This window comes from Nelusetta ayraudi, unplaced genomic scaffold, assembly GCF_046127955.1.
Source record: "Nelusetta ayraudi isolate G7.1 ecotype Tasmania unplaced genomic scaffold, CSIRO-AGI_Nayr_v1 ptg000083l, whole genome shotgun sequence".
Taxonomy (NCBI): Eukaryota; Metazoa; Chordata; class Actinopteri; order Tetraodontiformes; family Monacanthidae; genus Nelusetta; species Nelusetta ayraudi.
In genome coordinates, this window is record NW_027466133.1 from 836,191 (window position 1) to 849,321 (window position 13,131).

The 13,131-nt window shown below is 47.0% G+C and overlaps 1 protein-coding gene across 1 annotated transcript; it reads left to right on the forward strand.

The window, feature by feature from the left end:
* The first annotated feature begins 1,385 nt into the window (after positions 1 to 1,385).
* On the forward strand, positions 1,386 to 12,707 carry LOC142900560 (anthrax toxin receptor 1-like). The gene is made up of 17 exons (XM_076044918.1): positions 1,386 to 1,741; positions 3,420 to 3,491; positions 3,599 to 3,670; positions 3,780 to 3,861; positions 3,982 to 4,015; positions 4,932 to 5,011; positions 5,109 to 5,177; positions 5,254 to 5,334; positions 5,442 to 5,502; positions 6,120 to 6,218; positions 6,899 to 6,968; positions 7,109 to 7,187; positions 7,467 to 7,562; positions 7,686 to 7,820; positions 9,101 to 9,262; positions 9,984 to 10,064; positions 11,418 to 12,707. Exons 1-17 carry the CDS (start codon positions 1,569 to 1,571, stop codon positions 11,760 to 11,762), a joined length of 1,791 nt encoding a protein of 596 aa, XP_075901033.1. The 5' UTR covers positions 1,386 to 1,568; the 3' UTR covers positions 11,763 to 12,707.
* The last annotated feature ends 424 nt before the right edge of the window (positions 12,708 to 13,131 follow it).

The window sequence follows — 13,131 nt, forward strand, 5'->3', positions numbered from 1 at the left end:
GGATGTTCCCAACAAGTGGTCACCGGTCTGGTCAAACTGACTGTTCTTCTTTTAAAGTGTTACAACACAAACTCGCGTGAAAATAGGGCAAAAAATATTTCTCAATTTCTCAGACTTTAAAAAAAAAAAACAAAAAAAAAAAACTACCAAGATATGGATTGACAAGTTTCATAAGAGCATCATTTGAAAGGCCTTTTTTTTTTTAACAACATGCATGGATATCAAACTGCATCTTACTGTTTGGCCAAAAGCAAAACAGAGAGCCTGCCAAACAAATTCATTCTGTGCGTAAATAATTCAGCCTATAGCAGGAATTCACACAGGCTGCGGTAAAATTAAAGAGCATAGCAGCTCTTCAAATGCATGAAAATGTTCACCACTGGGGGGCGTAATTTTGCAGGTGGCAACTTTCTCCACCGCTCACACAAGGACGCAGAATACAATCAGACCAGCGCAATGTTGTTGATATAAACAGGAAGTGATGTCATCAGCACCCTCCTCCTTGGCTCTGCATCAGGAGCGGGCCGAAAGTTCTGATAGCAGGGAGGACGAGAAGACGGGGCAGGTCCAGACAGTAAACATAGACAGACGTCACCTCCTACTCCAGATGTCTTGTCGCCCCTGCTTCTGTCCACATTGGAAAAAATAAAAAAAAATACCGTTCCTGAAGTCTGATGAGCTGCATGTCTGTCCACAGCTCGTGTAAAGTCCTGCAGCAAACACTGGTGACATCCAGCACTGACCAGTTTGGGCTGAGAAACCATGAGGGCTGATTAGTGACGAATGATGAGCATCAGGTGTGAAAAACCAGAGTGGGAAGAGATGCAACAGGCTGAATTCAGCCAGGGGGAGGAGATTTGCTCATCTGTTTATGAGAAAAAAAATTGCAGTCCAGTTCCTCTGGTCAAATTGGCCACACTGCAGCAGCATCCACGCTGACAAAGTCATTGTTTGCTTTCTGGCTGCAGTTCCTGCCGTTCCCTGAGAACTCAGCTCAGCTGAAAGCAGTTCAAACGGGAGCTTCTCAACGTGGATGCAGGCGTGAAATCTTCTCGACCGCTCGAGTTTTAATGCCCCCCCACACGGCAAAATTGAAATCGAATACAGTACAGTTTCAATTTGAGTGCAGATACCGACCAGTAGATGGCGACAGTGAGTTGTGGTATGAAAAAGCTAAAACAAACAAACAAAAAAACAAACAAACAAAGGTCCTTGGCACACATATAGGTTGCAGGATCAATAACTTGATCCCAAGAGATGTTTTTTTCTGAATTGATAGAGATTGAAAAAAATCACTGCAACTTTCTGGCAGTGTTACAGACACAGAGAGTGAGAGAGACTGCTCAGCTTCCCTCCTCCTCCTCTGTCAACACACATCAGCCCCGAGGAGGCGGCCCAGTGGTCCAGGGAGCAGCGAGCAGATCGCAGCCATGGTCGGCACCATCACTGAGCTGTGAGAGTGGATGAAGAAACTTCCACCTGGAGAGTGTTTTTCTCCTTCTTCTTCTTCTTTTCTTTGTTTATGTTGACTCTCTCTCTCGGGCTGCTGTGGTGCAAAGCTGGTGGCAATGGCCCGCTGCTGCTGCTGCAGCTGCAGTTGCTGCAGGCTGGTCCTGCTCACCGTGGAGGTGGCCGTGCTGGTGACCCTGCTGGCGGCCGGCGGCGCCGCACAGACGGACAGCAGGAGGGAGGCGGGATCGTCCTGCTACGGAGGATTTGACCTGTACTTTGTCTTGGACAAGTGAGTGAAGCTGCTCTGGTGTTGGTCCTCTGAGGGCTTGCAGAGGGGGAGAAGTTTGTGATGTCTAGTTTGTGCATTGAATTATAAATCAGGCGCATTAGCGTTTGTGCAAAGGGTCAAATCAGAGAAATTCCATCGATGGATCTGAGATAGAATTTCATTTTGTGCTAGAGCATGAAAAGCACCGTAAAAAAGGAATGTTTGTTTTCTGAGACATAAATGAGTGATTTGAATCAAATTATGACATTTCATCTACATTTTAATTAAACAAGCCTGATTAGATCACTTGTTAATACTATATCTACCATATTGAGCGGTCATATAGAATAATAACTTAAATACCTTTGAAAATATACATAATGAACTAGAGAGATAAATGCTGTTTGACTTGATTTTGTGCCCCTCTGTGCCGTCAATAATGATCATACTCGTGATAATGAGATGGACAAGTTAAAACATAGATGGAAAAATGAGATGATGTCATTAATACCAACTTTTTTTAAAAAAAAAGTGTTTATTTATCCCAGTGCAGGCGGTTGCAGCCTCACACTTCTACACACACCATAAAGACACACACCAAACTCTGTGAGCAGTTATGGTGATGACGTTACTCCGTCCCAGAAGCCAAAGTAACGACGTGACTCGGATCACGTGTTTGTGGCGGTCGGCGTCCAGCGAGCGAGTGAGCGGCTGGAAAATGCACACAAACTTTGTGTGTTGACACCGCCGGGGAGTTGTTTGCGTTTGGCTGCTGCTGTCATTTCACTGACCCACATCCATCCAGCCGAAGGGCCCCAGCTGCACGACCCTCCCTCCATTAGAGCCAGATGTTGCAGAGATCCAGGGCGTTTGGGACTCGGCATCACCGTCTAAGAGATCAGGCGGGGAGAAGCAGCAGCAGCAGCAGCAGCAGCAGCAGCAGCAGCAGCAGGACACAAACTCCTTCATCTCACCGTGAATTCTTTGCAGCAACACCTGCTTTTGTGATCAGGGACCTGTGTGTGTGTGTGTGTGTGTGTGTGTGTGTGTGTGTGCGTGTGTGTGTGTGGAGAAGAGAAGGCCGACCGGCCGGCCCCGTGTGAGAAAATGACGTGGCAGCAGCGCCGCTGCCGCCGTTGTCTGGAATTTTAATGTGAACGGTTGAAGCCACATGAGAGGACGTGGAAATTTCAGGGCAGCGGAATGTGAGAAGCCCCGACTCGCATTTCATTCAGCGTGCGCGTGTTGCGGCAGTCTCTTCTGAAAAACAAAAAGAAAAGAGGTGACTGATTGGTGAGGCGTCTGGTTTGGATTATCGAGTCTACAATCAGCGAGTTTCCAGGGAGGATATGCAAAAAGGGGGTTTTGATGAGGTTTATTTAAAAATGATGCAAACGATGTGAAAGCACTTTTGACGGACTGTCAAAGAATATTCCGACTGTTGAACGGTAATGGAAACCATCCATCCATTTTCAATACCCGCTTCTTCCCGAGCTGTCACAGGGCAAAGGCAGGGTGGCACCCTGGACAAGTGGCCACTTCATCGCAGGGCCGCATTGAGACAAACAACCACCTACGGACAATTTAGAGTTTCCAATTCACCTCACATGCATGTTTCTGGACGGTGGGAGGAAGCCGGACAATCCAGATGAACTTTATTAATCACATATTTACATTTTTTTGCATCCTTTTGACTCAGGTCGGGCAGCGTGGAGCATTACTGGAATGAGATCTTTTACTTTGTCCACCACTTGGCTCAAAAGTTCATCAGGTACAACGTCAGCACGCAAACACACACACACACACACACGTGACAAATCAAAACAGATTTTTTATTTTTATTTTTTTTACCCTAACGAGTCTCTGCGCTCTTCTCAGCCCTCAGCTGCGGATGTCCTTCATTGTGTTTTCAACCGACGGGACGACTTTGATGAAGCTGACAGAGGACAGGTAGCAGTCGCTGGCTGAGCCACCATCCCAACACAACACAACCCCCACCCCTGTACTGATCTGTCTGTCTGTTTGTTTTTCTGTCTGTCTGTCCGTCCTGGACGTGCAGGGATCGGATCCGGGCCGGGCTGGACCAGCTGAGGATGGTGCAGCCGGGCGGCGACACCTACATGCACCGAGGCTTAGAGAGGGTGAGACAGACAGACAGACAGACAGACAGACAGACAGACGTCTGCTGAGAACCCACCGCGCTCAATGAAGCCACCTCGTTGAAGTTTATTGCCACTGACGCCTGAAAACTTCTCCTGCAGGCCAGCGAGCAGATCTACTACGGGACGGGAAGCGGTGAGTTTTTCTCCTTTTCCTCATTTTAACACTTAATCACCCTGATGGAAGATTCATCTAATGAAGAGAGACATAACAACAGCAGCGAGAGGGGGAAAAGAATCCCAGCTGCTCTTTCCATCATTCGGGTTAAAAAAAAAAAATTTCTTTCCACTGAGGATTCCTAAGTGCAGGCTGTAAACTGAGCAGCTGTAATGTTAAAGCTGCCTTAAGCTCCTTAAGCTGGAGGTTCCTGAAGGCAGAACCCTGTAAGGCAGCAGGATGGACGGTGAGAAGCCTCGATGATGCATCTTTAAAACTCTGAGTCGTCTCTGAGTCGTCTTCTGGAGTTCAGCTGGAGAAGCGTGAGCCAACTGATGGATGGGTGGAGGAGGAGAAGCAACAGCCCGAAAACCGGGAGTAGCGGCAGCTTCAGCAACCTGGAGAACGTTTCATCAAGCGCAACGAGCAGCGCTGAAGGCCTTGACGCTGCCCTGGGAAGGGAAATGAATCAGTCTGTGTTGAATTTGATAGACAGACCAGGTGTAGAAGAACTTCCGTCATAGTTATCGTCAACTATTATTTTTTTTCTGACTAAAACGAGATGATAACTAAACAAAAATTAATTCTCAAGGAAAAGACGATGACGAGGTGTAATGACATTTTCCTCAACGAATAAAAACGAGACGGAAAAATGTCTGCCAGAGACGAGATCCAAAATCTAAATCTAAAATTATTATATTTCGTCAACTAAAACTACACTAAAACTAAAAATTTAGATGATTAAAATATGACTAAAACTAAATAACATTTTAGTCAAAAGACTATGAATGAAATCAAAGTCAATCAAATATTAACACTGCCTCACAGCTCATTTTGAAGGCTCCTCGGCTCTGCAACCAGCTGCAGTTTGATCCTTTGTGTGTCTGACCGGCAGATTACCGGACGGCCAGCGTCATCATCGCCCTGACAGACGGGGAGCTGAGAGAGAGTCAGTTTGACCTGGCACAGCGAGAGGTGACCCCCACCGGCCGCATCACACTGACGTTCAGAGCAACTCTTTAAATACAAAGCACCAACTTTCGTCTTTACTGTTGTCCCTCTCTGACGTCAGGCGGGCCGAGCGCGACAGCTGGGCGCCACCGTCTACTGCGTGGGGGTGAAGGACTTCAACGAGACGCAGGTGAGTCGTCCGGCGGTGAGCAGAGGAGTCGGTTGGTTATCGGTGGAGGTGAACCGGTGAGTCGTCTCCCCTGCAGCTCTCCACCATCGCCGACAGCAAGGAGCACGTCTTCCCGGTCAACGACGGCTTCGAGGCGCTGCAGGGAATCATCGACTCGGTGAGGGTCGGCAACACGGCTGCACACCTGCATCAGATCTGGATCTGCTGGAATGCGACTCTAAACTTCTCATTTTCCTTTTTTTTTTTCTTTTCTTTTTTTTCCAGATCTTGAGGAGATCCTGTATCGAAATTTTGGCAGTGGAGCCATCAAGCATCTGTGAGGGAGGTAAAGACTCACTGATTCACCTCCATGACGGAGCCTTACACCACTTTCCTGTTTTTGATGATGACTCCCAAACAAAAAAAGAAATAATAGGGCAAATGATAATGATAGTTGCGTTTCCATTACAGTTTTTCGCAAAATAAAAGCGATATTTCTAAAATTTCGATCTGCGTCTGTGATTTGCAGGCAGTATAAAAAACTGCGAAGTCCACAAGTCGTAATGTCTTGTTTATGTTTGTTTGCTGTCAAGAACGGTTGTTATATTTTTCTCTATGATTACTTGTAAAAAAAAATATTTTGTCTCCTCTTCTGTCAAAACATGACGCGCCATTTTCACTTGAAGTGAACTGGTCACGTGACCCCATACGTAACGTCCGCTGACGTGTAAATGCGAAAAAGTGTTTCCGAGACACTTTTGCGATAAACCTCTATATGGATGCGTCTGAAAAACCACCTCATGAGAGTGTCAAAACAGTTCAGCGATATTTGAGAGTTGTTTTTTTTTCAAAATGTAGGCATTTCCATGACCAGTTTTCATTGCGATATTTAGGTTTTGCGCGATTCTAGGGGTGATGAAACGCAGATATTGATAAGGACGCTAATTCTGATTCCTCTCTCAGAATCCTTCCAGGTGGTGGTCAGAGGAAACGGCTTCCTTCATGCCCGGGACGTTCAGAACGTTCTCTGCAGCTTCCGCGTCAACGACACCGTCACTTTCAGTGAGTCCGAGAGAATTCCAGAGACGTCTATATTCCCGCCCACCTATGATCAAATGACTCCTTGATTGTCGACACAGTTCAGAGCTGAGAATTTATCCCTCTGAACACTGTTGGACAGCCACAAAAGCACCCAGTGGAACAACACAAATGATGCAATACACGGCTGCAATTGGCTAAGGAGGCACAATTGAACTCTGTAGCTGTTCAGCTCATTGGCAAAGTGAGTCGCTGATCTGCAGGAAGAAGGCTGGATGAGGGGAAGTTATTTTTGGCCTAAGGACTTGGAAGATGAATGCAGGAGGGTGTCTTTAAAGTCTTACAAGTTGTTGTTTTTTTTTTAGTTGTTATTGTTTTTGTGGATCAGGTTGATTTCAATCTCGACGTCCCAAAGTTAAAAAAAAAAAAAAAAAAAAATACTTTGGCCCTCGGGTGTCGCGGTAGCAACGCGGAGCTCATCAACAGACACTCACTCAGGCAGCCCTCCCCGTTTTCCACCAGCACAGGAAGTCCAAGGATTTAATAACAATGAAGGAATTTTGTGGTTTGACTTATTAGATTTCAGGACGGGTCAAGAGAGAGAAAGAAAATGGGATTCAACGTGTTTGCCTTTGCATCAGTAGGGTGATTATTTCTTTGTGATGAACCATAGTAAAAAGTCTTCTTTGTATTTAATTCCACAGTGAAAAGGCCCCTGGTGGTGAGAGACACCTACCTCCTGTGTCCTGCTCCTGTTCTGGAGAAAGAGGGAACGTAAGAGATTTTTGAAGGCAGTCTTCCAGCAGCAGAAGCAGCAGCAGCATCGTGAATTCACAGCCTGTCAGTTTTCTTGGTTCAAGGCTTTGATCGGAAATCTAACTGTGAGCTCTTCCTCTCCGGTCGTCACGTTACAGATCGGCCACCCTGCACGTCAGCATGAACAACGGGCTGAGCTTCATCTCCAGCTCCGTCACCATCACCGCCGTCGCCTGCGTAAGTCGGTGCAGTTGCATTTCAAAAATTCGCCAGTTTTGTTTCCGTGCGAAGCTCTTGTTTCGGATTCAAGGCTCCATTTGCTAAACGTTCTTCAAAGGGAGCAGCCAGCCGCTGGCTCCGCCCCTCTGAAACCGCCTTGTTATCGCAGAGGCTGCAAACAGAGGGCTGATTCGGCTGTTTTCGGCTTTCAGACATCTCATTGTGTGAAGCTTTCCCACCAGGATATAAAAAAAAAGCTGTAATGGAACTCACGCTGTGGATCCGTTTCCTCACCAGTCCGACGGGACCTTCGTGGCCGTGGCCCTGCTCATCCTGCTGCTGTTGCTCACCTGCGCCCTCCTCTGGTGGTTCTGGCCTCTCTGCTGCACCGTGGTACGGCAGCCCGGCTCGGACCCTCGGCCAGTCGACTGCACGCACGTGAAAAATGCACAAACCTTCCGACGGCGCAGCCCCCCCCACTGCTAAAGCATGCTTCTCTGCTCCAATCTGTGGCAGGTTATTCACGAGCCGCCGCCTGCAGTGGTGGACGACTTCTCTGACGACGAGGACGACTCTCTCAGGAAGAGGTGGCCCACAGTGGACGCCTCCTACTACGGAGGGCGGGGCGTCGGCGGGATCAAGAGGATGGAGGTACATTGGAGGAGAAGAACAACGTGGAATGGTGTTGAAAAAGTCAATGCGAGTTATGGCCTCAGAGTGGCGAGACATGGAAACTTCCTGTTTTTCGCTCAGCCAGACGGATGCAACGCGACGCTGATGTGTGACCAAGCTGGGAATAAACTCTGATTTTGTGGCCTTTATCATTTTTTTCAAACGACTAAAAGACCATAACTGGAAAATCTACAATAGAAAGTTTTGCTATGACTCGCATTTCAGGTCACAGTCGTCCTGTCAGCCGTTTTAAAGGCTTTTATTTTTGTATTGCAGTCTATGGGAAAAATGCTTTTTGGGCCCATGGGATTCTTTTGCTGCAGTACCTCAAGTGGCCATTGAGAAAAATCAGCGTGCCGCCATATCGCTGGTCCAGTATCCAGTTCTTATAACACATCCATGTGTGTGATGCGCAGTGAGGGCCAAACAGGAAGTGAGTCGCTCCTCTGAAAAGAGCTGAGCGAGCAGGCGGGAGCTGGAAGTGACTCCAGGATCTGTGTTGTTGCTACTGGAAGGCCGGCGGCTGCTGAGGTCAGCTCTTCCCGCCAGTAAACTGTTGGGACGAGGAATTTATCAAACTGTTTGGTTTTGCGGCGGCTGGAGTTTGTCTGTTCCAAGCAAACATCTCGAGTCGAGCGGGCGAGTTAGTTTGCAGTAGCATCTTTGTTTTTCTCAGCGTTACAGTATGAGGAAAAAAATGATTGGAAAATGGGACAAAAAGTCAAAGCAGCGTCATTGTTTTCAAGAGGAAAGAGAAGTTGGAAAATGGATTGTCCCAGTGTTTAAAGGTGCCATATTCTACTTATTTTCATATCCTTCACATGCATTTCATCCATGATTAATTTGCAAAAAAGAAAAAGTAGAAATCTCAAGGAAATTGCATATTTAGCCCTTTGTTTACAGTCTGGTTTCAACTTCCTGCTCTACTGATGCTTTTATGCACCAGGAGACAAAAAAGGGGGAGCTGGACTGTTGTTTACTGACCAGCCAAAGGTGTCGGTGAGATATTAGCGCTCTTTGTGACATCACAGAGGGCTGATCCACTGGGGCAACCATAAGGAGGCGAAGGACTGAAGAGCCGAACTGGCAACATAAAGACACACATTATTTCTAGGAAACACATTTTTACGTAATATAGGGTTAAATTTAATACTTACTTTAATTGGGACCAAGGTTTTTTACTTGTTTGGGTTTTATTTTCAGATGTCCAATTTCAGCACCGATAGGCTCTGCTGCTGAGACACTCTGCTTGCTTCCAGGTGCGATGGGGCGACAAAGGCTCCACGGAGGAAGGCGCCAAATTGGAAAAGGCCAAAAACGCTCGAGTCGTGATGCCCGGTGCAGAGGAATACCTCCCAGCTCGGCCGCACTACACCGCGCACAGGCACGCCAGCGCTCACAAGTGGTACTCCCCCATCAAGGTGAGATAACTGACCAATCGCCAGCTGGCACGCCCAGCACGACGTTTTTCTTTTTTTTTTTTTTTTTTTTTTCAAATTCTGGAGATTGGCCTTGTGCTAATTCCCCCCTTATGACGCACTTAGCGCTGATGTCATGCATATGACTTAAACAATTCCCCACTCATTTCTAAACTCTGAGAAAACAGTCCGCCACAGGATTCTCACACCAGCTGTAGGAGGGTTTTTTTTTTTCTCCCCTGGCTCGGCTCGGCTCAGCTCAGTTGTTGTAGAAATGTAAGACTCTGTCGCCAGACGTGAGACGAGTCATAAATCACGTAACATTTGCACCTCTGTTGCAGATGTTTTAACTTAAAAAGCTTCAATGGCCCAGAAAATATTTCACTTACGGGCTTTTCTGGAACTGATTATGTTCTTGGGAAATTGTAGATAACTTTTTTTCTTTTTCTTTTTTTTTGCCCAATTAAATGAATCAGCTGGATGGACAGTAATCGCAACCAGACTTGAACCGAGCGAACCTCTGGCTGCGGAATCTGTCGAGCGGCTTAAAGTTGATCCTCTGTTTACTTCCGTTTCCACGCTCGTTGCCGGATCAAACGGAGACATCTGGGGCAAAAACTAGTTTGTCACCTCAAGTTTTTGAAGAGCCGCCGCTGACGGCGCCACGAGGAGTCGATGTCGGAGCTGCTCGGTTCGACTGACGTGTGTCCCGCTGTCACTGCAGGGTAAACTGGACGCTCTGTGGGTGTTTCTGAGGAAAGGCTACGACCGAGTGTCCGTGATGCGACCTCTTCCTGGAGACAAGGTGAGAGGCAGCAGCACAACCAATAATCCCACAATCTAATAATGATGATGATGATGATGATGATGATGATGATGACTGAGCCTTAGAAATTCTGTCATCACAACCACGTACCGGGTGGTAGGGGCGCCCCCTGAGACCGCCTTGATTTTTTGTCCCCTTTCCAAACATGTGGAAGGTCAAACAGAGCGTCGGTTTTAGCAGGAGGCCCTAAAAAAATAACAGCTGCAAGATAATCTCACTTTCATTCAAAACAAAACAATCTAGAAGAGTTGAGAACTTACTGGCTAATAAAAATAAAATAGAAATCTTATCTTGTGAAATTATGCTGGGAAGGAAGTTGAAACGTTGACTCTTGTTTGAGCTGCAGTGAGTCGTCGGCCCTGCGGCTGCAGAGCAAGCAGGCAGACAGGTAGACAGACAGACAGGTAGATAGACAGATAGGTAGACAGACAGACAGAAAGGCAGACAGACAGACAGGCACACAAACAGGCAGACAGACAGGGAGGCAGAAAGACAGACAGGTAAACAGACAGACAGAGAGGCCGACAGACAGACAGGAAGGCCGACAGACAGACAGAGAGGCATGAGTTCTGCAACCGGCCCTCGCCTGCAGAAGTCATCAATGCGGCGCTGCCGGCTGCCTCCCTCCCACCACCCATCTCCCCCACTCCCCCTCCCCACTCCCCCCGCAACCCAGCCTGCCTCCCCTCCTCCCCACGTCAGCGTGGCCGGCCTGGCAGGAACGCCGTTTCCAGAAGGAATTTCCTCTTTCCGTCTGCAGCGCTCCAGACCTGACAAACCCTGCGCCGCAGCAGACGCACAAATGTTTGGTGCAATATGCGCTCTTCTGGTTTGCTTCTTTTCTTTTTGTCTTTTGACACCATGCACTGCACAGTCATGTGATCCAATGGAAAGTTCCACTGCACCAAATGTTTTCTTTACTCCTGATCTTTGCTCTGAGTTCGCACTGCAGCTAATGTGGTACTGTTGCAAGAGCAATATTCATGGTGAAAACAACAAAAGGAAGAGGTCTTGCACAATTATTATTTATGTGAAATATGTTCACACATGCTTGTAGGAGTTTTTTCTTACTTAAATGTTTGGCCAAGTTTATTAGCTGTGTTTACATTACCCCTAGAATTGCGCAAAACCTAAATATCGCAATAAAAAGCTGGTCATGGAAACGCCTGAACTTGGAAAAACCTCCCAAATACGGCTACAAGGTTTTTACGCTCTCATGAGGTGGTTTTTCAGACGTATCGACATATCCATCGATTCATTTTGCGCAAAAACGGTCATGAAAACGCAGCATCCGTGTCGTTGTGTTCACATCCCTCCTTCTCTGCATTCAAGGGCAAGTGCATCAACTTCACCCGCAGCCAGTCCTACTCTCCGCCCCGCTACCCCATCTACAACCACCCCTCGGCGCCGGTCTACACGCTGCCCCACTGCCACCAACCCCACCTGCCGCCGTCGCCCACCTCGCAGCTGCCCCCCCTCCCCTCCTCGCCGCCGCCCTCCTGCTCCACCACGCTGCCCGCCTACTCGTCGCCGCCCAACGACATCAACCTCTTCTTTGTGCCGCTGTGCCCGACCGGATCGCTGCCGCCTCCGCCGCCGTGCCAGGCTCCGCCCCCTTTCCGAGCACCGCCTCCATCACGCCCGCCGCCGCGCCCTCATCAGGAGAACAGCTTTTAACGGATTTGGAAATAATACGACGACGACAACAAAGCAGACGAGGAGGATCTAAACTCAGGATGGAAACGCACACAGACTCTCTGATTGTCCAAAGCCCAAAGTGAAACAAGAAGACAGTGTATTGTATCGTGTGTTGTAAGTGTAAAATGCTGGTAATTCAACACTTTTATATTAAATATTAAAGGCCCAGTGTGCAACATGGTGCAACATTGACAAAGTCGCGGCCCAACATTGATATTTATTGAAGAGATCTTCCTCCAAATAGAACAGTGAACCTTTTTATATGAACCCAAACAAGTTTTGCTTCAACCTGAATATTGAAAAAGCAAAGCTTCCGACTGTACAATAAATGACTTATTATTGCACACATGCAAAACCGAATTTCAAATTAAAAAAAAAACGCATCAACATAAATAAAATGTAAATAAAAATCATATATGCCTCTTTTTTTATGTGCAGCCTTTTAAATTCCAACAGTGACCTTTTTCAACAGGCTAATAATACATTTAAGAATAAGAATAAAAGTAATATCCATCACGGAACTTCCTGTCCTGATTGACGGGCCAAATTAACAGCAAAGCATTCTGGGATTTGTAGTATTAGCGGAATATGTGCTGTATAATACGGGCAGGGCAGCTCTAGCAGTGTTTTTATATTGCCTCGCGGGCCAAATATAATTACACTGCGGGCCAAATGTGGCCTGCGGGACAGAGTTTGACACCAATAATTTAGAGGGATTCAAAGCAATGGAATACAAATTATGTGATCTTTGTATTCAGCGATTTCATCTCTGCAGGCGCTTGTTTGTGCGTAATACGCGTGTTCCCACCACTAGATGCTGCTAAATCCTACACACTGGTCCTTTAACAGCAGGCGGCTCATATATATTTGGCCATGAAGACTCTTTTGTGCAGCAAATGCAGCTTTGCCTAATAAACGCTATTGAATTCACAATATATTTTGCCATATTTTTGTGTTTTTCTTACCCCCTCGAGTTTGAAGAGACAAACTTGAGGTCTTCAGTAGCAGTTGTGGCTTTGCACCATTGATGCAAGACAAGATGTTGCGCAGCCAGGGGACAGGAGGAAACATCTGCGCAGCCTTTGCCTTCAAAACACATCTTGGGAATTCTGTCCATACAAACTGTCACATTATAAATCAGACGTCCCGTCGTGAACTGTCACGTTACATCATGTCGGCCTTCAGGAAGCAATAAATCCGACGTCAAAACATTCACCAGAGAAAGACGGGAGAGGGTTAAAGCTGCAGCTGGGAAAAATGACACACATTTTAAACATCTTCTGGTGATTACTCAAGGATTCTATTCCTGCTCAGACGTGCTAAAATAAACCTAAACGTCTTTCCCACG

Excerpts from the sequence above, each read along its gene's own strand:
- LOC142900560 (XM_076044918.1), top strand. The coding sequence starts at position 1,569 with ATGGCCCGCTGCTGCTGCTGCAGCTGCAGTTGCTGCAGGCTGGTCCTG. Across the intron at positions 5,012-5,108 it reads TTGACCTGGCACAGCGAGAG|GCGGGCCGAGCGCGACAGCT; the intron begins GTGACCCCCACC and ends CTCTGACGTCAG. Across the intron at positions 7,821-9,100 it reads GCGGGATCAAGAGGATGGAG|GTGCGATGGGGCGACAAAGG; the intron begins GTACATTGGAGG and ends GCTTGCTTCCAG.